We start from the raw sequence: 27,040 nt of genomic DNA on the forward strand, positions 1-27,040 counted from the left end.
ACCAAGCTTGAAGAAAGACTTCTCAGCCAGGCATGATGACCTAGAGTAGAGATAAACCACCGAGATCCTCAGCGTATCCTGTTAGAAGGCAAGCCCAGGGCATAGTTCTATTGCAGAGGCTCGTGAAGCATAACGACAGAAGACATAGGCCCCTTAACCTGGAAACAGGGTCAGTGACGGGCGTAGTAACAGAGTATGAGCCCGAACTTACGCCAGTGTTGGTATCAGTATCAAACGTTGCTGCGATGCCGTTGATAAAGTCTCCATCTGGGACCTGAACCGTTGTCCAGTTCTCTGGTCCTGGTTCCCCTTGACCAAAGATTGCGAATCTCTCTCTGTTTGTTTTCAACTACAAGTCCGAATTAGTCAACTCCATCTCAAGCTTTGCAGCAAGTCCAGCACAAACCATGAGTCCTTTCAAAGTCCCGGACTTGGATACTCCAATCTCGACGATCCTCTCCCCATATGCGCCATTCAAGTCCAGATGGGTCATTTCATCTTCGGGCCAATTTTCTCCGTGGCCAACGTATCGCTTAGGCTCCCAGTACCTTTTCACAAATTCAGCCCTGAGGCCAAGAATGGGCCTGGTCGCATCGGTGGGGTTCCGAGGCGTGTAGGCTGTGATTCGGGCCAGCTTTTCCAACTCGCCCTGACTTCTTGCCCATGGGAGCGTCTGGTAGGGTCTGAGGTTGTCTTCAGGGTATCCTTCATCCAGCCCATGGGGAAAGATGGGAGATATCTTGATGTCTCGACGCTGCCACAGGGGGGGCGCGACAAATGCCCAGAGAAGCCTCTGTGCCAGAGGACCGGGGTTGCCCCAGAACCGGGGGGGTTTCTCCTCGAAGATTGGGGCCTCCAGGATGCCGATTCGCGATATGACGCCGTCCTAAATATCATTGAGCCGAGTCCACCAAGCCCTTAAGTGATCAACACATACCGAGCGAGTCTGTCCCTCAACGCCGACTAGACATTTGCCCTCCGAGACGCAGAGTATTCTGCAATCCACATTAAGTCGTTGGTTACCGAGCCGGAATTTGAGCCCTGATCGAAGTCGAAGCTGACGGCGGTTAGTCTCTTCCAGGCCCATAATATGCCATCCTGTCGGGACCAAGGAAAACTCACATTGATGCCCTTAATCCCAGTAATTGGCCTGTTCTCTGACTGGCTACTCTCTCCAAAAACAAGCTCCATCTCAGTTATCCAGTCTCCAGCAGTTACTCGTGCCGTCTCCACCTTTCCAGCTGGAGTACCAAAGAAGCGTGGGCTACTTCCGAAGACGACACCAAAACCGGACAGGAGACCATCGTCATTCCAAAAGCTTTCGAAGAGGAAGCTTCCAAATCGAGACTTATCCATCTCTTTCCAAGAATGAAGCCAAAATGTCCGGCTGATGCCGTCTTGTCGCGACGCTTGAGTGGGAGCCACCTTGAACAAGATGGGTCGACGAGCCTGTTCAACGATCTCCAATTCCGGTTCCATAGCATACTTCATGTTCTCGGCCTCTTGGCAGTGGTCTAAAATCTCAACACAACACTGCCAGATACGTCTTCTATTTGCGATGGCCAGAAAAGGAGCTTCCACTCCAAACTTGGGCGTCGTCACAACCTCAAGCCAAGCGTACAGTTTCTTGTAATCGAACGCTGTGTTCAAAGCCTCCAGAGACGCACTCAGGTCCCAGAGCCAGGGCATACCGATAGCGATGCGCGATTTCCAAAAGCTGTTGCTTCGGGTATCGTGGTAGAAGGGCCTCGAGACGCTTCTCAAAGACAGGAGCGTGTCGCACGGTACTATGTTTGCGATCTCGCGAATTAGCTCGTTGGATAGCCTGGAGAAGGGGTCATCATCTGGACTAGCAAGCCCTAGGAGAATTGCTTCGGGTTCGGGAGAGGGCTGGAAGCTCCCCGACGTCAACTTCTCGCGCAGGTGGTCGTAGAAGTCGTTCACATCGTTGGGGTTCGTGACAGAGAACTAGTGACGTCGTCAGCATATCGATCTTGGCAGTCCGTACATGCTCCAGCCTCACCTCCTCGCCTGGAATAGGCTCCCAAAACTGATCCCTCCCAGAGACGGGACCATAGTTGATCTCGAGGTAGGTCGAGTATTGCCCCGATAGACCAGCCATCACCTTGTAAAGCAGGTCCCCATCTACCGGAGGAGGGCCTTTGGTGGAAACCTGGACTCTCTTGAGCATTAGGTAGCAGTCTTTGTGGAAAGGAAATACGGCCGATCTGTTGGGCTCGCTCGCATGATAACTAAGAGATGTTAGTGTAGGGTTAAAAGAGTGTCTCACTCGGAAGGACCTGCCAGTCAACTTCTCTCTGCTCTGGCCGGTTTGAGTCTTCAAATAATATCAGAAACTATTGTTTGAGGTCTGCATGTAAACTGTCAACTCACCGTCACCCGGAAGAAGTATCAATTGACCCTAATGGTTGAGATTCAGCCTGGTTCATGCAGCGGGAAACAAGACTCACGTAGTCATCGTAAGGCTCCGCATCAGCAAAGAAAGTCCTGATCGCCTTAGCATTTGGCTCATTGGTAGACTTGTATCAAGCTCACCTATCGTCTGAAGGAGCGACTGGATTGAAGCCGAGGCACGATACCTCGCCCAGCCATTCCAAACTCTCCTGGCTGACTAGGTCAGGATCATAGCGCAGATCCTCCTCATCCTCGTACCAATCTTCAGACTCGTCGTCAGAAGGCTCCTTGTCCGACTCATCATCACTTTCTGAGTCGTCTGGAGGAGGAAGTCCCTCGCGTCTTCTACGCACGATTTCTCGGCGTCTCTTCAAAGCGCGCGGCTGGCGGCTCCCGATGTCGGAATGGTCGTTTAGGGCGACGCCGCATATGGCGCAGTAGCAGTCAAATTCGCCCATTATACCAGGGAGTTAGTGTTAAGAGATGAAAACAAAGAGGAGGTGGTTAGAATTAGGCCAATAGTTTGGAATAAGACCGGCACGAGTTGCGCCGAATTATCTATTTAAGGGGGCGTGCAATTTAGCTACTCTACTAACGTTATAACGTACATGATAAGCATGCGACGCATCCAAGTATGCGACGCACTTTTTACTACCCTAAAGGATTTAAACTATGATAAAAACGCAACAAATCAATTGATCAATTAACGCTACTCACTATCCCTTCAATTGTCGAGGAGCTCCGGCAAGTACCCCGCCCCACACCACCCCTGTCAACGAGGAGGTACATGAGGGGAACCACACGATGTGTCATTAATCATCACCATCTAAATCCTCATACAAACCATTCTCAATTCAACGATGACTTTTCAATCGATACCTTCATCACTACCTACAGAGGCAGTCAATCCAGGGGCTTCAATTAGGGCAGCCGAGGTCAAGAAGCTCAAGGAGGCCGTTGGCGCCGGTCAGTCGTAATAAAAGGAGGCGCCAGACAGTTTGGGGATGTGAGCAGTATGATGTAGCGATTTGTAACTCGAGAGATTGCTGGTACTTCTACCATAGGCTAAAATAGGTGAAGGGCTAGGTACCTTTGATCCAATGCATTTTTATTGGCTGCCAACCCCTGCTGTGACCCGACCGGAGCTCCTCGACAATTGAAGGGATATTAAGACTAAAATATAGTACTAAGATATATTAATAGTATAATCTTTATTATAATCAAAGCCTAGCCCTCGATTAGATAACTAAGCCAGAAGACCGCTAGAGCTTAATGGGCTGCAGGAATCACGGCTTGAGCCCCTCCTCTCTAAACAGCAGGGACTCGAAGGGTTTGTCTGGAATTGGCTTTACCGTCCAGACGTTGACCCCAGTGTTAGCAAGCCTGGCATTGAGCGAGGCAAGATTGTCGCGGCGCTGTCTTATCTTAGCAGTATCCTTACGGTGCTGAAGATACACGCAGTTACATTGTCCGAACTCAGTGCCGGTGACTATGACCCTCTTTATCTCGAGATACAAGGAACATTACCTGGGATCGAGGTCAGTCTAAGTACCTAAAAAGGACAAATAATACACACCGTTCGGGTCTAATACCAAGCCTTCTTATGCAGTTGTATTTAACTCAAGTCAAGGAAAGGTGAAATCAGCCAGATGGTCAGCGAGCGATGCCGGTTGGGTCAGCAGAAGGCGACTTTGGCTTTTTGGAAATTTAAACCTAGCTCTTGGTCTTTGGTCTATGCACGGTCTCCAGTTTAAAGCCCAGCCCAATGTGGGCAGTTGCCTCCACGGTTCGGAACGGAGGTGTCAGATCTGAGAATACTGGCCAGAGTGACTGCTCGCACATATCAGCGTTTCTAGGCTATCGCGGAATGGATTTATCCTGTTTCTATTTGGATCAGCATCTCAAGTGGGTATGGATCTCCTTGTCATGGGTTAGCCATTCCGCGTTTGATATCTGCATTCATTGTCACAGATTGATTAACATATAAAGACTCATCACAGCACTCAGTCGATATACCCTTTCCAATCGGTCAACGCCAAAACATGGGAGCGCTCAGGCTACGCGCGCACGCGACTCCCGGCCCGCAAAGGCCCATATGGCAAAGGCGCCCTATATTTGCAGGCTGCACTGCAGGCCCATGGTGACAGAAGTGAGCGTCATGAAAGGGCTCGCACGGTTGAACTTGTAGGGGATGACGTCGGTGAGGGCCACGACGAGGTCCCCCGGGCCCTCGAGCTGGATGCGGGATCTGCAGATGAGGCACTGGAGCGGCTTGTTGGAGCGCTCGCGGTTGGTCACCCACGAGAGCATGCGATCCTAGTGAGCATCGAGGGTGCAGGGGCAAGGGTCGACTCGGGACGACGGAGAACTCAGGTCTGCTCACCGTGGCTAGCTTCATACATTGAACGACGACAAATCTACTACTTTCTCAAAGGTAGCCACAGGCTCGCTTCTCAACACTAATACATAAAAAATAGTGAGGACTTGGCCCAAGCATGCGATCCCGATAGGAGACAGGCAGCAAGGGTAAGTCATTATCCCTTCAAATGTCGAGGAGCTCCGGTCGGGTCACAGCAGGGGTTGGCAGCCAATAAAAATGCATTGGATCAAAGGTACCTAGCCCCTCACCTATTTTAGCCTATGGTAGAAGTACCAGCAATCTCTCGAGTTACAAATCGCTACATCATACTGCTCACATCCCCAAACTGTCTGGCGCCTCCTTTTATTACGACTGACCGGCGCCAACGGCCTCCTTGAGCTTCTTGACCTCGGCTGCCCTAATTGAAGCCCCTGGATTGACTGCCTCTGTAGGTAGTGATGAAGGTATCGATTGAAAAGTCATCGTTGAATTGAGAATGGTTTTGTCGCACTGAGCGTGCTGAAAGGATCAAGGATCAGGTAAAGAATAATGGGCAGCAGCAGTGTGTTGATTGATTGATGTCTGAAGTTGTCTCTTGTGCGGGGTACTCCATCCCGCAGCGTTACTTAAAGCATACGGCTAGATTACTAATGCAGTTGTCTCATGAGGCCGTGAAGATCATGCCTACCCTGCGACACACCCCCCCAGATTTCACTCTGTATCAGATGAGGTCTGAATTTCATCTTCATCAGCATCTTCTCCTGAAGCATATTCTGGATCAATCCGCGATGAGATATCAACCAGACCTAGTTGCTTGACGAAGCGAGAATGCTTTTCTGCTGAAAGAGGTTTTGTAAAGCCATCTGCAGGCATGTCTGTTGTTGGAACCCATTGTACTGTAATTTTGCCGTCTCGATGGACCTGTCTTAGCCAGAAGTTGTGGATGTCGACGTGTCTTAACTTCGATGTCAGTTGTGGTCTCTCTTTCTGGACCAGTCCCACTGTTTGTTGATTGTCACAGAGGATGCGTGGTTGGTGTTCCGGATCGAACTGTATCTGTTCGAACAGTCGGTATAGAGCTATTGTCTCCCTCGCTGTATGAGATAGCGATAAGAGCTCCGCTTCAGTTGTTGACGTGGTTACAGTCTTCTGCTTGGAAGACTGCCACATGATAGCTCCGCTAAACAACTTCATGAGGTAGCCCTGGGTGGATTTTCGAGTCTCTGGATCATCCGCGAACGATGCGTCGCTTGACTGCTGTAGCACTTCATCATCGCCTGTCTCTATCTCTGCAGCTTTATCTGCAGAGCCTGAGAACTCGATGGCATAGTACTGTGTGGTCTGGAGATATGAGAGAACTCGGTTTGCATACCGCAGGTGTTCAGATGAAGGGTTCATGGCGTGCTGGCTTAACTGGCTGGCTGCATAGGAGACATCTGGTCTTGATACCACTGCTGCGTACAGAATTGATCCTACCTTTTCTTGCATCTCCGTGATCTGTTGTATAGTGGCCTGTCCTTCGAAAGGTTGGGGACGATACGATGAAGTGAGAGGAGTTGCCGTTCTCATTGACTGATCAATCCCGAACTTGACAGAGAGTTTGTCGATATATCCATCTTGGCAGATCCAGAGCTTCTTGGCTTTGATGTCTCGAAGGATTCTGATGTTGAGGAAGGAGATTGCTTCGCCCAAATCCTTGATCCCGTATTTGCTGTGTACTGCTGCTTTGAATTCGTTGACTTGTTGAAGGTATTCAGGTTGTGCGATGATGAGAAGATCATCCACGTAAAGAAATAGAATGAGTTGAGTCTCATTGTTGATGAGGATACAGGGTTCATCTGGGCAATATTCAAATCCCAGATCTTTGAGGAACGATACAAGCTCATTGAACCAGAGCTTTGGTGACTTACGCAGACCGTAGAGCGCTTTGAGCAGTCTCCAGACCTTTCCTGATTGACCATATCCCGGTGGGCATGTGGTGTAGACCTCCTCGTCCATGTCAGCGTTGACGAAGGCGTTCTTGAAGTCAACTTGATGACATATCAGCCCAAACGCACAGACGAGAGCCATCAGAATCCGGAAGCTTCGATAAGCACCGGTTGCTGCGTAGATATCTTCACCAGAGTGGTGTTGAAGATCACCTCTGACACAGACGCGAGCTTTGTGACGAATGAGATAACCTGCATCGTCCAGTTTGTAGGTAAAGACCCATTTGAGTGGCAGGATTTGTTTGCCTTCTGGACAATCAACTAGCTGGAAGGATCCTTTCTCCTTGAGTGACTTGATCTCGGCACCTGCGGCTCGTTTGAAGCCTTGTTTCTCAGGATGTCGCTTCAGTTGATGCCAAAAATCAGGCGGTGGTAACAAGTCCCTCCGATGAGTTCGGATTGACCGCGCTGTTGCGAAAGCATGGGCGATCTGTTGTCCCAGCTTAGCGCGTTCCAATCGTAGGGCGTATGCCTGTCTTCGCGCTCGCTTCTGAACTCGATGCAGAGTGGAGCGTGGTCCGAGTGTTTCGATTGTATCTTGACCTCTCTGAGACAGTTTGATGTTCCTCCCAGATGTTGTTCGAAGGTTCTGGAGCACTACAGCGTCCGTTATCTTTTCCTTTCTGGGTGCCTCTGGTCTTGACACGTTTGTCTGAGGACGCGGTGATGCTTGATGGAGAGCTTCTGGGTTCGAAGGCCGTGGCGGTGGCGAGTCGTCCACAGGTGCTTCGACCTGTATCTCCCCTACTGTTGCTCGTTCAGGCGATTCTTGCGGCGTAAGAAGAGGCCGTGGTGGAGGTGGCTCTGCTTCTGTTTGCATCGGAACTGGAACCGATGTTGCTGCATCTTCCATAATGAGCAATGGTTCGATATCATCTTCGTCTAGATCAACTTCATTGATCGTGATCGCGAGAGCCTGTCCTGATTCGGGGAGAGTTGTAGCAAGCTGTGGATCGTACATAACTTTCTCGTCAACTTGAACATCCCGAGATACAATGACACGATCAAGGTGTGGGATCCAAACTTTATGGATGTTGGTTGCGTCGAATCCGACAAGCCATCCCATGAGCGCGTTCTCTTGTAATTTTGCTCTGGCTGGACGAGCCTTCTTGTTCTTGATCAATACATAGGCAAGAGAGCCAATGATTTTGAGATGAGAGTTGTTGGGTTTTCGGCCGTGGACCATTTCGTATGGAGTTTGCCATTGTTTTCGTTGAACTGGGATGCGATTGAGGAGGCGAGTAGCATGAGCTACGATGTAGGGCCAGAGCTTCTGAGGTAGATTACCCTGTATTCGAAGCTTGCGAGCGATAGTCATGATCACCCCCCCAGAACGTTCGGCAGGACCGTTCTGATCTGGCGTATCTGGCGGAGATGGGTTGAAGGTAATTCCCTTCATTGCGATGAAATGCTTCCATTTCTTCCCCAGACCTTTCTCGCCATCTGATTGGATGTATCGCGTAGTGAAACCCCAGTTGTCATTTGTTATGGCCAGAAACTCATGTGTTACAGACAGAAGTTCATCTTGATTCTTGTTTGGAAGATTGAAGGAGATATGGTAAGCTGAGTAGTCGCAATAGAAGTGAGCGACCCAGGAGTTAGCATTGAATGCTTCCTCCATGTCGACAAGATCAAGGTGTATCTTCTCGAAGGGGTAAGTTCCTCTCCACGTTGGTATGCGGGAGATTTGTTGATGCGCTTGTCCGAGTTGACATTCAGGACATAGTTCTGACTTTCGCTCAAAGTCGCGAGTGCCAAGTGCGACTCCTTCGACTACTTGAGGCACATGTTCAAGAGCTTCTTTTCGGATATGGCCTAGCCTTGCATGCCAGGTGTCCATGGAAGCTGTGGCCACTCGAGGCGTTCTCGATTTGGTAGCCATCGCAAAGGACTGCGCTGCCTCTTCATGAGATTCGGCCTTGAAGACAGCGTCCTTAATGTGAGATTCAACAACTCGAAAAGCACCATGTTTGGTTGCTTTGAAGGCATTTGATGCATCCGAGTATTCCATCCAACAGGTTCTGGTATTGAAGTAGAGGCCTTGTTGTTCGAGAGAGTGTGTGTTGATGAGGTTCCAGTGGAATCCAGGAACATGAGCAACGTTCTCGATCTGAATTAGACCTGGGCCCGATGGAGTGTCGACATGGACCGTGACATTGCCGATGCCTGCGATGTACGTGCCTGAGTCGCCAAACTCTATGATTTCACCATCCAGAGGTTTGTAATTAGTGAAGCGAGACAGGTCGTTGCAGACATGTGTATCCGCGCAGTTGTCGAGTCGGAAACAGTCGCCGTACTCGTCTTTTGCAGTTGTGCCAAACGCGAACCTTGACGTAACAAATGCAGCTCTTGATTTGGATGGCGATGTAGCAGTGTTTGAAGTCTCGTCTTGTGCTTGATTCTTAGGTTGATTCTGCCAGAACTTAGGCAGGTCGATGTTGTTTCTCTTGAAGTTCTTTTCAATGTTTGCCCGAAGCCGCCTGCTCCCTTTGACTGCAGTGATGACTTTCGATTGGACTTGAATGATTGGTGACCATCCCTCCGGTGCATTCGAAGGATTGAGGTAGTAGCAATCAGCGTATTTGTGAGACATGCCACAGACGCAGTCTCGAAGGCTTGTGTTCGAGGATGAAGGTTCTGTTCGCTGTCTTTTCTGTTGAGGCTGATTCTGCTCGTTGTGCGAGTCTGAATCATTGCCATGCTTCCTGCCTTGAAAAGTAGCGTGGGCTGCTCGTCCTCTAGTAGCGTTCTCCTTCGGTGGTGCCATTGTCCTGAACTGCCTAATACAGAATCCGATCGTGATCTTCTTCTCGGAGAGGGTTGGATTGAGCTTGCGAAAGGACTTGAGAGCTCTATTAACTGTATTCTGAGCTTTCTGAACAATGGTGACATCGTCATTTTCATCGTTTTCATCCCCTTCAGAATCAGTCGAACTTGCGATGGTGACAGAACCGTTACTGGCGTGATCAGGGTTAATCTCGTTGAGCGCAGTGAGAAATGCGTTTGAGATCTTCTCCATGGTTCTTGCAGCCTCCTTGACGAGATTCTTCTCATTCTCGACCTGAGCTTCCTTGGACTTCATATAGTTGTAGAACGGTGGGTTGACTTCGCGAGATGCTTCAATGAACGCATCACAGATCTGCGACTCGCTGAGGTTCTCAATCTTGTAACGCTTGGCGTTGTTAACGAGCGCCGGCCAGCGGCTGAGCCATTTGTCGAGACTGGTGTTGCTAGGGCCTTTCTTAAGCTTTTCAAACTCGGTCCTGACGTTGTGCTTCTGATCCTTCGCGGTGGGCTGGATGCTGTCAGCCAGCGCGATGAGTTTGCCGCGGACGTCATGGATTCCGAGGTAGTGTTGCTTGTACTCCTGGCACACCGTGAGGTCGATGCGATCGGAGACCTTGTCATATTTCTTCTTCTCGGTGTCGTGGATGGCCTGGAGGCTGTGATACTTCTGGATTGTGTCTTTGCTTGCTGAGTCCGATGGTTTGGTGGCAGTGAAGACCAAGGTTTCAGTCCCTTCTGGATCACAGTAGCTCCAGACGTCGTTGCGAACAGCCAGGTCCTCAATAGAGTTGATCCAGTTCGTCCAGTCCTCACGGGCGTTGAGCATGGTGAGATTATGGTCTCTGATCGACATTTTGATGATTTTCAGTCAAAAGACGATGACTTCGTTTTCAGTTGACTTCTGATCAATGCGTTAGCAATTTGTGTTAAATTGAAGAGATCATGCAAAAATGTTAGTTATTCTTGGTTTTAAAGTCTTCTCTGTCAAATCTGTTGCGGGTTTCAAGTTGCTGTTTCGCATCGCTTCATCTGACACATCCGACAATGATCCGGACGTCAGTATTGCGCGGTCGGCCCAACTTCGTGCCGGTTCCCCTGAGGAGATTTCCAAGTTGAAAGAATGAGCTCATTGCGACGGACTTGACAGCAGAAGGTGCTGGTGGTGATAGATCTGGCGTGCGACGCAGCGGAAGAGTCTCCGGGCTCATAACTGTCGCACTGAGCGTGCTGAAAGGATCAAGGATCAGGTAAAGAATAATGGGCAGCAGCAGTGTGTTGATTGATTGATGTCTGAAGTTGTCTCTTGTGCGGGGTACTCCATCCCGCAGCGTTACTTAAAGCATACGGCTAGATTACTAATGCAGTTGTCTCATGAGGCCGCGAAGATCATGCCTACCCTGCGACAGGTTTGTATGAGGATTTAGATGGTGATGATTAATGACACATCGTGTGGTTCCCCTCATGTACCTCCTCGTTGACAGGGGTGGTGTGGGGCGGGGTACTTGCCGGAGCACCTCGACAATTGAAGGGATAGTTAGCTTCGTGTCACCAGATATCTCTTTGCTTGCGCGAAGGCATCCAACGCGTACTTTGCAAGGACCTAAGCCAATTACGGCTAGCGGCTCACTTAGCTCACTTAGGTTGCAATATGATAATAACAGCCCTGTACTAAACTTCTGAGACACTTAGATAGTGGGTTAGCAGTGGGGCGAGTACGCGTTGGATGCCTTCGCGCAAGCAAAGAGATAATGATCGCATCGCTAGCTAAATGCGACACCACACCACGCGAACCCGATGTCAACAAAATCCCCAGTGAGAGTCCCATGCCATCCTGTCCGCTTGCTGAAGTTGTGGTCCCATGCTAACAAAGAGCTCTGGTTCGCATCTGGAAAGAGATGACACGCTCGCTACGGGCTGGCTGGAGACCGGTATTGGGGTTTTTTTTGGAACGGCTCTAGTGGCATGTTAAATATGTCCTCCGCGACCTCTGATGATTTGGACTACTGATTTCTTCGCCTCATTTGCGAATAAGAACGCAGCTGCAATCAGTATGCTGCAATAGTTGCATCTTCAGATGGTAAATGTCGGCAGTCGGGGAGTCAAAACATGTTGAGGTACCGATTTTGATCCTCCATGACCTGCTCGCGGGAGGCGAGAGCTGATGTGTCATTGCCTTTGCACGGACACATTTGGTGGCAGCCATTGCACCCAACAAAGTCGTGGCTCCTGGGCAATGGGGCTGGGGCGGAAGGATCCGTTGGAGGTAGCGGTTTATCTCGGTCTGACCCAGGGAGATGCGAGGTAAAAACTCCAGTAAGGTTACCGGTGCCTAAATCCTCCGATATCGTCCCGGAGGCAGCTCGTCAGAGCTATCTGTTGAGGGTCAATTGGATGGTTGGTCTGGACTCTAGGATAGTTACATTGCATTGGCATCGCCCTGATATGAACGAATACGATGTTACTCGAAACGTGTTGTCTGAGTTTGTCCTTCGTCTAATCCAGCACCCGGGTGCTTCCACGGTTATTATCCCTGTCCGCCACGTGCGGCCGACGGGCATGAGGAGGGAGCAGCTGTTTCAGCCAAATTGTAGTAGCGTGTCGCATAACATTCGTGTGACCGGATGTAACTATCCGGTTTCACATCTGGCCTGTCGCATAATCCTAACGACATGAGCTTAAATAGCTATGCCCGAACACATGGCTGTTCGATTTCTTTTGTTCTTTAGATAATTCTCATCAATTGACTGGTGCCGTCAATGATCCCTGTGGAGCCAGTTGTCTGACATAGCGCCGTGCACATGAGCAGGGCCCTGCGATGGCGTAAGTGACCGTAACATTGAAGTTGTTCTTCGACTTGATTCTCGCTAACCGCCTATTGCAGCAGTACAGACATTGCAAGAGAGGGTTAACAAGCATTCAGTGACGAACCAAAAAAAAAAAACGGTTAGAGTTGCTAATGCTACTAACGTCTCCTGCACGCAAGGCGAGTCCATCGTTCCCGACAAGCGAGGTAGTGTTATGTTCCATGGCGATACAACACCGCCTTCTCAAATGTCACAAGGAATGTGCCCCCCTAACTTTGAGGCTCGGTCGAGTTGCCTGGAGCGACCGATGATGGCGCAGTGCTAACCAGGACAAGACCCTCCAGCATACCAAAAACGAGAAGGCTTGGGACACGGACGTGTGCACGGATGCGTTTGGACATGTTTTCGTCGAAAAGCGAGCTGTACTCAGCCCAGTAGGTAATTTAGAATGTTTAATTGGATATGAGTTCCCAAGAAACCTGTGAGAGGCCGCCTACAGTTCGTTTACAGAGAAAGGTAACCAACTCTAGAAAACAGACCAATTCATTTCCCAGCGAAGCAGCGGACATTTCGGATCCACCCAAAATCCAGCTCCAGTCAGGTCTGTTCTATAGATGTTCCTCACCTCATCTTTGCCTGTCGAACCGTTCGATCTTTCGTTTCCCTTTCTTACCTGTCGGGTTCTAACACAATTCGCCATCGAAATCCAACCATTGCCAAGCCTGTGCCGATAACCCACCCGACTTAAGCTTGACTTATCAGCCCAAATGATCGACACTTGGCAAACTTCGAGCGCCGATATTATCTCAATTTCTTGTCGACCTCTCACTGTTGGGACATCAACATGGGCGGGTCTCGATACTTCGTTGCTAGAGACTTGGATGAGTTAAAACGCGGCAAGTGACTATGGTCCCCTTATCCTCCTGCCTACCGACAGCCGCTGATGTCGGTTCACAGTACTTCAGCTCGTCCCTCGAGGTAACGACTGTATCAAGTATGATGATAGCACAAGGCTCCAATGCCCTAAGTGCTCAGACGGCGAGAGCTGCAAGTTTACCGTTCCCCTCGATTGCCCCCTATGTGCTACATTCGGCTGCATGAAGGATGAAGAGGCCGAATCTGACAAAGGCGGCGGCGGCCTAACCATTGGTGGCATCATTGGCGGTATCGTCGGTAGCATCGTAATGATTGCCGTCGCTACATATTTAGTCTGGAGGTTCTATATCAAACCTAAGAGGTCACAGGCTCCCACATCTATCAAAGTCGAAGACGTGGATCCTGTGCAAAACTCTGCGAATGATGCCGCCTTGAGGGGGACTCATCCCCCATCGACACATACCGTTCACTCTATAGCTCCCACCGTCCTTACTCAAGCCTCCAATATTATCCAGATCGCCTACATCCCCGGCGTTACCAACCGAGCGACTCCGACGTCACCGAACCTTCTTGTTCCTCTCGTCCAGCTGATCCCCATGCATCACGCCGAGGGCAGCCGAGGCCATGGGAACAACGACCAACACTTTTTTGTTCCTGGCGACCTTCAAGACTCGATCTACTCGAGTCTATCTGGCTACTCAGACCGAACCTCATATGCTCGCACCCCTTACGCACCTCGGTCTAATATTACTTTCCTTCCGATACTTTACTATGATTATTAGGCCGGCATTCAGAGCAAAGTATGGCGCCCTACACAGCAGCACAGCACCTCAGCGCAGTCTCCCGCGGCAATCGAATCGACGTCTTCATTCTGAACTCTCATAATCGGATCGTTCACAGGTTCCAAGTTGGTAACGGTCCTTAGAGACATGAGTTTATGAGGGTACCTTTATCACCCTTCGTCGGCACCGATAGCACCCTCTGGCGCAAACGGTTTGATGGGTCGAACTGGATACCATCGCCAGCAACATTTCAACGCCTCGGCAGCGTGTTTACGAGTTTGTCCGACGCCATACCGTAAACACCAACCAGGTCAATATCTACATGATCGGTCAAGATCTTAAAACGTGCTGTGCACAGTCGATTGATGGCGAAGTCTGGAGAGATAACTGGAGAGTAGAGGGTGGATGGCACATCAGGAAACCAGTTCTAGCTTCGAGAGGGCCAGATGAGCGGGATATCCTCACAGTCGGCTTTACAGCGCTCTGTACCGCAGGTGGTAGGATGGAGAGACGTCGGGACCTGGTGGCTTCGGACCATTAGGGGGCCTGTTCCTGTTCGAGCCTGAAGTCATCACCTGGATGGGTGGAAAAGCAATCGCGGTTTTTATCATCAGCACCGACTGTTCACTCCAATAGAAGTGGTGGACCGGTAGTGCATGGAGTCCCTCCAGGGAGGGTACGATAAGTTACACTATGGACCATGGTTCAGTCGTCCAGCCGTGGTCACGCGAGACAAACCTGATTTTGGGCCTGCTTCCGGCTTCCGGCTTGGATTTGTTTGCCACTAGGGCTGATCTTATGGGAAAGGGCCTGACTCTCTACAAGATCAGCGCCGAATGAAAGACATATCCCCGTGCTGGTCGCATCCTCCAGTGGAGTAGGCCTATTGCATTAGGTGACCTTGTTTCTGTCACAGAAAGGCTGGACACTTCCGGAATGAGCGGTAACCGGAGTGAGACTAAACGTGGAAACCGAAGAATTCTTTTTCCGCGTGGCATCTTCTGCCTCCAGTAAGAGTCTATAAAAATGGAAATGCCCAGGGGTGTTAGATATAGGCGGGAAATATTTGTTAGGTCCCAGCCCGAAATCGGGGTGGATCCGGTTAAGATAGAAAGAATCTTGATGAGCGTCCAAGATTGCCAGCTGCTGGAAAGTGATCCTGCTTCAGCGCTCAAGCGACCCACACCACAATGCCTTTCTGTTTTTGTTGAAGTATAAGTCTCAACAGTCTTCTGGGGGTAACCCATTTTTGTTTCAACAGTTTTCCTGCGTGAACTAGATTAGTATGCTGGCATACTGGTTCTCACAACTAACCGATTACAATCGTTTGACGAGGTGATGATTAGCAGGATCCATCGTCACCTTTTGGATTTGGCCTTCGTCATGTTGACGCGTTCTATGGCGTCGGTAGCGCCGGAAACCCCTCACACACTGTTCAAACGAATGCGGGCATTTAATTTGTCTGTGCCCCTGTTGGCTTTTTGTTACTCATCCAGGGCTTCAGCAGGGGACGAAACATGCCGACGCTCAACCTTGCGTGGCTAATCATGCAAGCCAGACGAGACGCTCCCTCGTTAGATCGCCATCTATGCTACTATTTTCTAGCTCTAGGGATGTTGCGAGCTCACATTTGCTCCAGCTTTTGCTTCGGACCAAACGATAATTACCGTTAACTCGCCGACTGCAGGTGCACGCTGCTGGTGCGTTTCCAAGAGGTGGTACCCGAGGTCCAGATCAGCCAACGAGAAGCGTGTTTGACCTGAACGAGGCTCGGAGCTGGCTTCTTATCTCGGTCTCGATCACAACAAACAAACAGGAACTACTGGGTGAAGATGCTCTCGTCGCGTTTCTCTTCTGCGTCAATATCTGGCCCAACAAAAGCTTACATGCCAAGAGCCAGAGATCCACGGACTACAAAAGCTTGGCTACTGTTTTATATGTATGGCGTACAGCTATTCCCGCGACTACGCATCCGGCAGCTGCTCCCACGCTCCGAGACACTGGCCATGCGCCGAATCTTCATGCGACGTGCATGGCCAACCCAGACGACAGAATCAAACGCCCTCGCACTTTCACGTTTGACACTTATACCAACGTCACGAGTACTTCGGCTTTCCGTCACGGCCCTCGACCGACATTGCCAACAACTCTGGTCGATAATACAGCGCTCCTAGGTTTGCGTGACACCATAGCGCAATCTCGTTCCTTCTACTCCACCATGCCTCCTTTTCAACCTTTCGCCGCCTCCTGGTCGCGAGGCGCGCGTCACGATGGCCTCCCCAGGACACCCGAACCTGCCCTCGACGGCGATGCCCAGCCTCCTCCTCCCCCGCGACCGCAATTCCGGGTCAAGAGGAGGAATGCGCCCAATTTTAAATGCGCCTACTCAACAATTCCTCGCATCGGTTGTTGTGGCGGATATTCCCATTCCCAGCATTGAGGAGCCCCGCGTGCTTGAAGAAGAATTGGCAGATACCATGTCTCCTATCTCACAGCTAAGCGATATGGATGATATCCCCTTAACACCCGACGGCGGGCCGGACCGCAAGGTTTCACCTCCTAAGACTCCCGCGCCTGGCTTCTTACCTTCATTATCCCCGAAACAGTACCCGAACTGGTCCGTCGACTCGACCCTCAGCAGTCTCGAGTCCAGTCCCGATTATGAATCGAGCCGACCTTCTACTGCCCACTCGACCCACACCAGCACATCCTTGTTAAGCTATTTCTCCATCTACTCGGAGGAGCTGAGTCAACCTGTTAGCCCGGAAACCGAGCACGTCGACCACTTCAGCGAGCTATCATCTGCCGAGGATAACGACAAGACTATCAAGGCGGCTACGAGGGAGGTCTCCAGAGAGCAGCTGCGAAGGGTGCCGTGGACAAAGCCCATGATTCGGCACTTGTGGTCCACCTACATGATGTATCTACAAGACCCCAAAGTAACGCCTCTCCGCCTCGGCAAGAGTGGCATCCCCGCCTCAGGGGAGTCTGCTTGCGAGTTGCTCGGGAGGCAAAGAGGAGCTGGAAAGGAACCAAGGCTCAGGCCAATGCCGACCAAAATTGCGGCAGCATTCCTCCTACCGCCCGGGGACCTAATGGCCCATATGTTCAATGGCCACATACTTGCGCGGCCACTCGGGCTCAGCTTCGGGAGCTCTGCAAGATGAACGCCAGAACAAATGCGCGCAGTAACCAATATCTAGCTCCTGGTCCGACTCCTTATGGGGAATCTGCCGCTCGTTTCTAGAACCTCTGCTCCGCACCAGCCCGATCATCTTCAGTATTTTCAGGTCAAGACATGGCTACATCATTGGCGGTCAGCAATTCGGATTCCATGAAGTTGAATGGTCTCCTGGCCCAGCTCACCGGCTCCCACGCTGATCCTCAACCTAAAGAGCTCCCTCTTCCATCCAACGTCGAGACCTCGGCGCCTGTCGCGGGCACTGAGCCTCTGGAATCGGAGCAGACACAGCTTGCATCTCCTTTTGCCGCACGAAGCTACGGCCCAAGTTCATCAAGCTCATTGCTCTCGAGCTTCGTAGTAGATGTGAAGCTGCAGAGGCAAACTCACACCGGCGGCTCGCGCCATACCTTGATGTCTCCGGTCCGACTCACCTGCATCCGGTCTACACAGCAGCGCCGACCCAAGCGACCTAGTCTTGATTCTGACCTCTAGGTGGCCCAGTCTCAATTGGCGACATTTCAAGCACCGATGAACATGTTCATCCGCAGGAAGATCAACCTCTAATATCTCTTGATGAGATCGAAAAGGTCTCTATGCCACACTAGAACATCCAAGCAGTGCTGGATAGCCACGCTATGAAACTGAAACTGGGGGGAGTTTCAGTTTCATGAAACCGGGCGTCAATATAGTTTCAGTTTCATATGAACCGGTTTCAGTTTCATACGAAACAATATCCAGTTGCAGTCCAATTTTTTTGACAAGCTCGGCGTCGATATACACCTTATCTCCAAGTACCCCAAAGATGTTTGGCATTGTCTGCCTACCTATACTACCAATTCCCTAGGCTCACCATCACTTTCTGCCCCCTTACTCATCTCTATATCTTCTTGGAGTATCCTTACAGCCGCGTCGATATCCTCCGCTTCCCTAAACACCCCCTGCAAGAAGCGGCCTGCTTTTTCCCTTTGGAACACTTATCCAACTTTTAATGCACTCACATGCCTCTACCATTTTGGCAGACATGCTACTTCTATCCCATGTAACCTGCCGTCTTGCGCCTGAGAAGATTCGCTCTGCTTCCGTAGACATGGGGGATACAGAATATGTCAATAGCCATACGGCAGAGGAGGGGGAAATTCTCTCGCTGGGTCGGTTCAAGCCACCACTGTAAGGCCGTTTGTTATCCAATCCCAACCTGTGAGCCCTGCGAAGTATCGTCAAAACCAGGCCATTAGAAGGCTTCAAATTACTTACATAAATAAAGCGGTCGAATTCATCCTTCACCTCACTCGCTGTGCTGTACACCTTCTGCCTCCAGCGATCAAACTCATCGAGTTCTTGCCCTTTCTCCTGTTGTTTATCTGGGAGCTGGTAGCTCTTGTACTCTGTGGACCAGATCTTCCTTACAGCCTTCACGGCATTGCTGACCCAGGCTGGGTTTCTCTTCCACTGCTCACTCAGATAGCTCTTTCGGAGTGCTGGGTGGAGGAGAATACCGGCCACGTACACGGGGGCTTGTTCGGTAAGCTGGTAATACTTCTCGAAACTTTAGCCAAGCCACGTGAAAGCGCGCGTAGAAGCGTGGGCCACTGAAAGCCCGGTTTTTTGTCCGCGTGAAGTGATGATGGAGGAAATCCATATGGGAGAGAACTTCATCGAGTGTATTCTCCCGGCCTTGGCGTACCGAGATCTGGTGGAATACTTTGTAAGAACGCATGAATATCTCTGAGTTCGTTCCAGTCGTTGTGGTCCAGTGCATCTTTCTCGATTTTGGCATGATTTTCTTGAATCTAAGATATTTGGGACTCATCGGGCGTATATGAAACATATGAAACCGACTGAAACATATGAAACTGGGGGAGTTATGGTTTCATATGAAACCGGGTCCAGGGACTGTTTCAGTTTCATATGAACCAGTATGAAACAACACGCGTGGCTATCCAGCACTGCTGAAGCCGAGGGAGACGTCAGAAAAAGTCAGGAAGTGGAAAAAGGCAGACCTATATCACGAGTGGCAATTGGAGATTACGGGGATGTCAGATTTAGTATTCTCATGATGTTGTTGTGTTGTTAAAATTGAAGTTATTCATGATGCTTGAAATGAGCGATGTTCGTGATGATGCGCGGTATCCGGGGGTGCGCGGTTTCTGGGGGGTGGGGCTTAATGCGAAAATTGCGTGTTTCTACGTGGAAAGGCTCGAAGTTGGTGCCTCGGTCATTTTCAACCGGAAGGTCAACGGCCCGGGTGGGGTCGCCCGGCCACAAGCGGCGACTCTGCTCTTCCCTGATAAAGCTCTTGTCATCATAAGGGTTGATGACCTGTATCTCTTCTAGAATTAAAGGGGAATTCATTGATGGTATCAAAATCAATTGATGGTGTTTTGGCGGGGAATTGGCAGGAATTCCTTCCGGGATTAAACTTTTCGTACCCCTCACGTACTTCCGGGGTTACCGCGGTCGGGTGGGGCGCGTGACATCTTGGGAGGCAATGCGCACTCAGGAGATGAGTGTACCAACCCCTCGCGAGGTACAGGATCTGAGGGTTATGATCACTCAGGAGCTAGGGCCATTTTCCGAGAATACCTTGGTCGCCAATCCACCGGTAATTGACAGTCAATTACTAACCCCAGCCTGCGGGGACGGGCTGTCGCGCACGGGCCATTAGATTACCTTGAGCTTAAGGGACCCACGCAGTTGGACATGCAGGCGAATCTTATTTAGTAGATTATGGAGCAGAAGCTGGTGATCTTATTGATTGACGGCTGGAAGATATTCTGTTCTTCTTGCTTATCCTCCGTGCGGAGCGTCGGTTCTTTCCTTACACCTTCACCGCCACAAGCCACAGATATTGTTGTAACCAGTGGGAAACCCACTCTAGCGCCTCTTCAACCGCACACAGACGTCAATCTAACGTGGGCCATGAGGCCCCACTAAGTAGATCTGTGGCGAATATGGTAGTGCGAGGACCGGCCATTTCGAAGGATAGACCATCAACCTCCGGAGATGCCTCATTTAGCAAGGTAGAAGCTCAGACCTCTCTCAGAATCAACAGCCGACCCGCTGCGAGTTTACCAGATCATGCGATCGTGAGGCGGTGACCAGGGATCTTTATGAGTAAAGGACGGGAACCTTGAAGCGGTGCACGAAGGAATAAGCTTTTCAATCGTCGCACTGTTCACATGCGCCTATGACGCGGCAATAGGCGAGACCACACCTAGTTCGTCAAGTCGCAGACTAGGGGATTTCCCAAGACTATGACGCTTGGACATCGAGGATGCTGGTGCTAACTTTGTAAATGGATTAAGCGTGTGTTGGTTCTTACTTTGCCATAAGGCATGGTCAGGTTATTTGGATGAATCTTATCAGAGTGCTCGCTCAACCGAGCTGTTTGCCTTACTTGTTTGGCGCTGTGGCTGGCATCTTCAACCCTAACCCACGAGCCACGGGACACTCGCGCCAAACGGCCCCTAGCCACATCCCAATAACCCCTGTTCATCCTGCTGCAGCTCGTCCTCCCTTGACGCCATCACCACCGATTCTCCACCCACTCCCTTGCGACGACCTGATTCTCCCCTCTTTTTTTTTTTTATTTATTTACTTTACCACACATTTATTACTCTGGTACTTTAAGACACTTGCTTCTTGAATCGATCTTTTGCTTCAGATGGCTTGACCGAGAGAGATGGTCAACCCCTCCCCCCTCCATCAGGGCTCCTCTACAGGCCATCTTCCGCTACCCCTACAACCTCCCGCGCCTGCGACTTCGAACTCAACGACGACTCCAACGATAGCTCCCTCCTCTTCCTCGAACGCCGACGCCCCCTTACATCCTTCTCTCCTCCAACCCCGTGTCGCCGTGGTCTTAAACGTACCCATGCCATGGCATCCATGGCTCTTCGCCCTGCGTCTTGTTTCCGTCTTGCCCGCGCTCTGGTGGGGTCTACCCTTGGCGGTCCAGCTGTTGTTACGCCTGCTACCGGGCCCGGAGCTTGTTGTCGTTGTGCCGTCGGCGGCTGGAGGAATCCAGGGGTTGAGTGTCGAGGCGGATGCCCGGTATGCCCTTACTGAGATGGGCCTCGCAACTATATGGGTGCGTTTTCGCGCGGAGAAGCTTGCTTTACCTGAAACGTCTGCAAAATGGAGGTAGAAGAAAAGAGTTATGCTGATTTGGTGGATGGTTCAGTGTTTTGTGTCGGGATATTTGTCATTCTTCTTCACAGACTGCTTGATGTCTCGATGGTACGTTCCTGACATAGATTCCCTTTGGCACCCTGGATGATTTTATGAAAGACAGCTTAATCTGACAACTGGAGCAGGCTCATCAACTACACTCCCCAAGCGACAATGGTCCGTCTCCTTACCATCAACGCCTGCAACGCCTACTTCACAGCTGTCGTCCTCTCCCTCACAGGCGGCTTCCAAGATCCCCGTCTCCTGCTACCAGGCTGGATCGGCATAGCCACCGTACGTTCCCCCTCACCTCACCTACCCCTCACCTTCACCTTCACCGCAACAAATATCCCCTCTACTAACATCGCCCTGCAGACCCTTACCGTAATGTACCACATCACCCACCAAAAAATGAACATCCGCAAGCAGACGCCCACGTCCATCGAGGTGTCCTCCATGGCCAGCTTCCTTAGTATGGTGACCCTGCTGGCGCACATGCACCTACACACTCTCGACTACCCCCAGATACCCCTCATCTCCTCCGGGCGGCGCGCCTGGGACGAGGTGTTGCGCGTTGTTGCGCAAGTCCGGGGGAGCATCGAGCAGCATGACGAATTGTAACCAGGGACTTTGGTAAGGAAGTTCTTCTAAAGCTCTGGATGATCTTTGGCATTCTTTGCAGAAGCGACGATACCAATTTCTGCTCACGGAAGAGGCTGAGGGATCTCGTCGGCGCCGTGGTGTGTTCGCAGCGCTTCAATTTCGCCCTTTGTGCCGGTAACTGGGAAGCCGGATCTTCTCTATCCACTTGCAGCCTTGCAGGGCGGGTTGGTCCCAAGGTCAATGTCATAGGCCCCGTCGCCTGCGCAGGGCGAGGTCATTGATTCGGCAGTGCAATTTTAGGGAAATTGATGATATCGGTGGCTTTACAAACAATACAATGCGCTTAACACAATCGAGGGGATAAAATCATGTCAAAGTCAATTGTCTGCATCCTCCCCTGTCTCCAACCCTGGAAATCACCGTTGCCGACCAAGATACCTATCTCCTCAGAGCATAAGGACCTCCAAGGCGGTCACGACAGGGGTGCCAAGCCAACCAGAGTTCTCGGTAGGGGCGATACCTTATCGCAGCCAATTTTTTGCCTAAGGAGTAAGTAGACTTACAATACTACCTTTAACAGTCACGCTCCCTGAGACCCCCTATAAAGGGCGCTAACTATTAAAGGCACAAACACTGGGGCGGGGTACGTCTTGGAGGTCCTTATGCTCTGAGGAGATGTGGGGGTATAGAGCTTAGCCACCGAGATATGTAACAGGTGACCCATCATTGGCAAAGTCGTGGCTAAACGACGTCATAATTCGTTAAGAAAGCGATCAATTGCACTCCAGCCCGGTTTGATTCGATCATTCATGGCGTGACGAGACGATCTTATTTGGCTTGATGCGACGATACGCTAATTAATTGTCTTCTTGACGTTACGTGGCCCGCCAATCCTTTCAATTTGCGGCTGACATGATCATGCAATGCTGCAACGCTGATCCTTAGAACATACTTTTCTTTTATCACAACAATTCAAAACCTTTTACAAAGCTGGCATCATCAATCGTGAAGACTGCTTCGTCAGCTGCAGCTGGATTAACGACGTTGAATCGCCGGTAGTTTCTTCACGCAGCAGCGACAGCGACAGCGATAGCAGCATCATCATCATCAGCGATCGCAATCGACGCTGCCATGTCTCGCAACAGTAACAACAACGAGGGCCGCGGAGCCTCCTCCCAAACCCAAGCTTTCAACGAAGGCGAGAACGGTCGTCACGTCCGCTATAATCTAATGGTCGACACGGAGAACCTCTCGCCGCCTCCTCGTGCAGACCCGCGACAACTCTCTCGCTCCGACACTGAGATCCATCGCGAGATCAACTTCTCTCCTATCCTGCGACGACGAGCCAACCGCGCGCCGAATATTAAGACAGTTAACGATTATTATGAGTTCGATACCGCGTTCAGCGCGGGGCCGGGCTGGCAGCCTGGCTCGGAACCTGGATACGATCCAATGCTGCCCGACGGTGGGCACGCGTCAATGCCAACCCTGAGCGCTCCTTGCGAGATAACTATCATTGATATTTCGAAAACGAATATGGTGAAGCGCCATTTTGATAATGAGTCGTTTATCGAGTTCTTGGAGCAGCCTAGGGAGTCGTGGGCTAAATGTCGGTGGATAAACATCAATGGGCTGAGTTGGGATGTCATTCAGGCCGTGGGGAACAAAAAGAACTTGCACAAGTTGGCGTTGGAGGATATGATGAGTATTAGGAACAGGACGAAGGCGGATTGGTAAGTAGGACTGTTGAAGGAATAGCTGGATGCTAACAGTTTGAAGGTATCAGAATCATGCCTTCATCGTAATGACTCTACAGAAGCTCGTCCGTCTGGTCGAGGAGGACGACGGTTCTTCCGATTCCAGTAGCATATTATTGCGAAAGTCCCTGGGCCAGCTGAAAGAAACATTCCAAGACTTCTGGAAGAGCCGCAAGACACCTGATGATCCTGAAAAGGACATGACGGGCAACGGCGGCAACACGAAGACACCTCTCGGCGAACAGCTCTATAAGACGTCATTCATTCGAACCTTGCAACGATATCATGCCTCTGGAAACGAAGCTCGGACGGAGTTTATGGAGACACATTCGTCATTGGCGCCGTACAAGATGGCCATCTCGGCGGAGCAGGTCTCCATCTTTCTCACCAATGACAATACGGCCATATCTTTCTTTGAGGTCTCCGCTGGTGATGTGGAGCGACCAATTGTTACTCGACTTAACACGCCTGGGACAATCCTGCGAGAGTCGAATGATGCTTCCCTGCTGGTTCAGGCGATCATTGACGCTATTATTGATCTTGCTATTCCTATTACGGCCGTCTATACTGATATTATCGCCGACTTGGAGCTCGATGTCCTCACTTCCCCCAGCATGAACCAAAGCAAGAGCCTTTACACCTGCGTTAGTGAGATCAACAAGATGCTCAGCTTCCTCAACCCTATCGAAAACCTCGTCAACGTTCTTCGTGACCACAAAACTTACCTCACTCACGAGCAAGCCCTCCAAGAACTCGAGAATCCCAGCTCAGGCGTTATCGTCACGCCCCTGACGCATACCTACCTCGGCGACGTGCTCGATCACTGTATTATCATTACTGAAGCTTTGCAGCAGCTGAAGCAGTCGTCTGACAATCTGATCAACCTCATCTTCAACACCATCTCTGCGAATCAGAACGAGTCAATGAAGCAGTTGACTATTGTGACGATTATTTTCCTCCCGCTGACGTTTATCACTGGATTCTTTGGACAGAACTTTGCGGAGGAGGGATTTCCGGAGATCCATCGTGGAATCTGGTACTTGTTAGTGCTAGTGCCCTCGTCCTCAGTCTTACCTTTTCGGGACTGACACTAACACTGGTGATAGCTGGGCGTGTGCTGTGCCGACAGCCTTTGCTACCGTCCTCATCCTCATGAGAGATATGATCTATGACTGGCTGGTCCGGACCATCCAGAGGAAACACATTGGGTCACTTAGGAAAAAGAAGCGGAAGCGCAAACTTGAGGGGATAGCGTGACCTACTACTGTAAAAAGGGGTTGCTTGTAATTTGATCAAATACAACAAAATTGACCCACGCATGTCGTCGTGTCCTCTCGAGAGTGCTTTCAATTACACACCTTTCGTCCCACACTCTTCGTCCACTGCTCCAGAGATTTCGTCCGAGAGAAGAGTGCACTCTGCTGTTGGCGTTTGTTTTCAATTGAAGGTGTGTGGCAGTCTCCCGGATGGCGGAACCCGTAGAGGCCGCGATCGTGGTAGGGCAAAACACCCCCTTTTCAACAACGACGTGATCGAGCCGCACCGTGAAGCCCAGCATGAAGGTCCGAGATACGCTTCAGTCTTTCGAACATACTACTGCAGCCTCAAGAAGAACCGTCGACTATGCTGTAGGCACTTCGCCTGTAGAAATAGAAACCGAAGAGGCGGAGGAGGGCAGGAAAGGCCGCGGCCATAGCGAAACAGGAAAGACGATGCTCTAGAGGGTTCTGGAGCTGTTGGATAGATCCAACAGCGAGATGAAGAGCCTGACGAATGCTATCCTCGCCCCTGGCAGCTCAACGCCTAGCTGGTCTTTGTGCCAAAGCTGGCGAGGCCGGTGAGAAGGAGTATGTTCCCGTTGAGGGCCGGGCCAAAGTCATTAATGCTTAAATACACTCGGTATTAAACCTATCTCCCGAGTGCGCAAACACCTCCAACCAGGTCACGACGAGGGGTTCGATCCAATCAGAAGGCGCCAAAAAAAGGGTACATAATTCCTCTGCTAAATTAGGTGGTGATAGAAGTCCCAACAATGCTTCGTATTACAAATCGCAACATCACAAATACGGCATCCGTGAGAGGTCTGACTCCGCACATCCGGCCTCTTCATCTTCTTCATTTCCTCATTGCCGCTGACCTCCGTAAGAGGGCTCCATTCCGGGGCTCTTACTCTTAGCTGCCTCTGCCGACAGCCCTGACAGGCTAGGCAGTCTGACTTTACCTTGCGGTTGACATGATTGATCTTGCGATCGATGTGTTCCCTCTGTAATTCGGGTTGTTGTAGATCACGCTCGTCTCCGGCTCGGTAATGCCTCCTTGCTTGACTGTTATGGCCGTAGGTATTAAATAATTCGTTATAAATGCACTCTCGCCACTCCCTTTGATTCGTATATCTCTTCCAATTTGGCTGCGGTCCGTGAAGTTGAGCAATATAGCTGTTAACGAGGGCCACGTCAAGGAGGAAAGTCCATGCAAGTGCCTGCCACGCACCACGGCGTAGGGAATGATCGTACTTATAATATGACCTCAGTTGGTCACCACGGTCAACGTGATTCATTTGGTCGTTATAAGTAGCAGCCACTGTCGGTATGTTGATCTCTTTGGTAGCTTCGTTACCAAAAAAACGCCGTATTGGCTTGGCTTCTGACTTCCGTGATGACGGCTTCTTCCTCTGCCGGACGGCACGCTCATCGTCGGCGCCGGTAAACACGGTAGTTAAATATAACACAAGCTTGTTGTCTTTCCAGGCGATTTGGTTGACCTATAAATATAGAACGAAGACGAATTAGTAGGGATTTCTCAGCTAAAAGTGTCTGAAGCTAGTACCTGGTTGTCAGGGGTTGGGATCGCCTTGACGGTATTGAATTCGTACATTTTTTTGACCTTGCCGTCATTATTCTTATCATCCACTAGTTCCTGGTTGATGCCGCTATTTGTACGAGCCGTGCCTGTGGCACCGAAGCCGTGGCTGCGGAGGTTGCGGAAGAGGGGAGACGATGAGAAAAGGTTATCCACAAATACGTGATATGTCGCTTCTGGTAGCATATTTGTAAGGGCAACGACGACAGCCTGAGTCGAATTCGGTGTGAAAGACTTGTCTTCTGTACTAGGGGCTTTGGCTGTGACTTTTCTTCGCTTGCTTGGCCGACCTCGTGATGATGACTTCTGCGTTGAAATTTCATCGCCAACGGCACCATGTGGTTTCTCCTTGACGTGCCAAATCCACCGAAAAAGAAGCCGCATTGGGCGATAACCCATATCTTGAAGCCCACGGGGTCAGGCTTGCTTTTGATAACCGTTATGTCGTCGCTTTTG

The 27,040-nt window shown here is 50.6% G+C and overlaps 10 protein-coding genes across 10 annotated transcripts; 6 read left to right on the top strand and 4 right to left on the bottom strand.

The window, feature by feature from the left end:
* Positions 1-107: 107 nt before the first annotated feature.
* MRS44_017542 (uncharacterized protein) lies at positions 108-2,873 on the bottom strand (the record flags this gene model as incomplete). Its single annotated transcript, XM_065615453.1, has 9 exons — positions 108-158; positions 212-349; positions 407-886; positions 938-1,057; positions 1,123-1,968; positions 2,024-2,252; positions 2,301-2,338; positions 2,472-2,508; positions 2,557-2,873. The coding sequence occupies 9 exons, from the start codon at positions 2,871-2,873 to the stop codon at positions 108-110; spliced, it is 2,256 nt and encodes a 751-aa protein (XP_065471525.1).
* Positions 2,874-3,275: 402 nt separating this feature from the next.
* MRS44_017543 (uncharacterized protein) lies at positions 3,276-4,878 on the top strand (the record flags this gene model as incomplete). The annotated part of the gene is made up of 3 exons (XM_065615454.1): positions 3,276-3,381; positions 3,682-3,953; positions 4,405-4,878. 3 exons carry the CDS (start codon positions 3,276-3,278, stop codon positions 4,876-4,878), a joined length of 852 nt encoding a protein of 283 aa, XP_065471526.1.
* A 607-nt stretch (positions 4,879-5,485) lies between these two features.
* MRS44_017544 (uncharacterized protein) lies at positions 5,486-10,402 on the bottom strand (the record flags this gene model as incomplete). Its single annotated transcript, XM_065615455.1, has 1 exon — positions 5,486-10,402. One exon carries the CDS (start codon positions 10,400-10,402, stop codon positions 5,486-5,488), a length of 4,917 nt encoding a protein of 1,638 aa, XP_065471527.1.
* A 3,048-nt stretch (positions 10,403-13,450) lies between these two features.
* Positions 13,451-14,011, top strand: MRS44_017545 (uncharacterized protein; the record flags this gene model as incomplete). The annotated part of the gene is made up of 1 exon (XM_065615456.1): positions 13,451-14,011. The coding sequence occupies one exon, from the start codon at positions 13,451-13,453 to the stop codon at positions 14,009-14,011; it is 561 nt and encodes a 186-aa protein (XP_065471528.1).
* A 2,270-nt stretch (positions 14,012-16,281) lies between these two features.
* Positions 16,282-17,178, top strand: MRS44_017546 (uncharacterized protein; the record flags this gene model as incomplete). Its single annotated transcript, XM_065615457.1, has 1 exon — positions 16,282-17,178. One exon carries the CDS (start codon positions 16,282-16,284, stop codon positions 17,176-17,178), a length of 897 nt encoding a protein of 298 aa, XP_065471529.1.
* A 131-nt stretch (positions 17,179-17,309) lies between these two features.
* MRS44_017547 (uncharacterized protein) lies at positions 17,310-17,687 on the top strand (the record flags this gene model as incomplete). Its single annotated transcript, XM_065615458.1, has 1 exon — positions 17,310-17,687. The coding sequence occupies one exon, from the start codon at positions 17,310-17,312 to the stop codon at positions 17,685-17,687; it is 378 nt and encodes a 125-aa protein (XP_065471530.1).
* Positions 17,688-18,225: 538 nt separating this feature from the next.
* MRS44_017548 (uncharacterized protein) lies at positions 18,226-19,672 on the bottom strand (the record flags this gene model as incomplete). Its single annotated transcript, XM_065615459.1, has 4 exons — positions 18,226-18,360; positions 18,450-18,709; positions 18,880-18,978; positions 19,636-19,672. The coding sequence occupies 4 exons, from the start codon at positions 19,670-19,672 to the stop codon at positions 18,226-18,228; spliced, it is 531 nt and encodes a 176-aa protein (XP_065471531.1).
* Positions 19,673-20,877: 1,205 nt separating this feature from the next.
* On the top strand, positions 20,878-21,986 carry MRS44_017549 (uncharacterized protein; the record flags this gene model as incomplete). The annotated part of the gene is made up of 2 exons (XM_065615460.1): positions 20,878-21,338; positions 21,512-21,986. 2 exons carry the CDS (start codon positions 20,878-20,880, stop codon positions 21,984-21,986), a joined length of 936 nt encoding a protein of 311 aa, XP_065471532.1.
* A 1,113-nt stretch (positions 21,987-23,099) lies between these two features.
* On the top strand, positions 23,100-24,982 carry MRS44_017550 (uncharacterized protein; the record flags this gene model as incomplete). The annotated part of the gene is made up of 3 exons (XM_065615461.1): positions 23,100-23,701; positions 23,748-24,767; positions 24,832-24,982. The coding sequence occupies 3 exons, from the start codon at positions 23,100-23,102 to the stop codon at positions 24,980-24,982; spliced, it is 1,773 nt and encodes a 590-aa protein (XP_065471533.1).
* A 1,542-nt stretch (positions 24,983-26,524) lies between these two features.
* Positions 26,525-26,968, bottom strand: MRS44_017551 (uncharacterized protein; the record flags this gene model as incomplete). The annotated part of the gene is made up of 1 exon (XM_065615462.1): positions 26,525-26,968. The coding sequence occupies one exon, from the start codon at positions 26,966-26,968 to the stop codon at positions 26,525-26,527; it is 444 nt and encodes a 147-aa protein (XP_065471534.1).
* Positions 26,969-27,040: the final 72 nt, after the last annotated feature.

Source organism: Fusarium solani (genome assembly GCF_023522795.1).
Source record: "Fusarium solani strain SB1 chromosome Unknown bctg00000014, whole genome shotgun sequence".
Lineage (NCBI taxonomy): Eukaryota > Fungi > Ascomycota > Sordariomycetes > Hypocreales > Nectriaceae > Fusarium > Fusarium solani.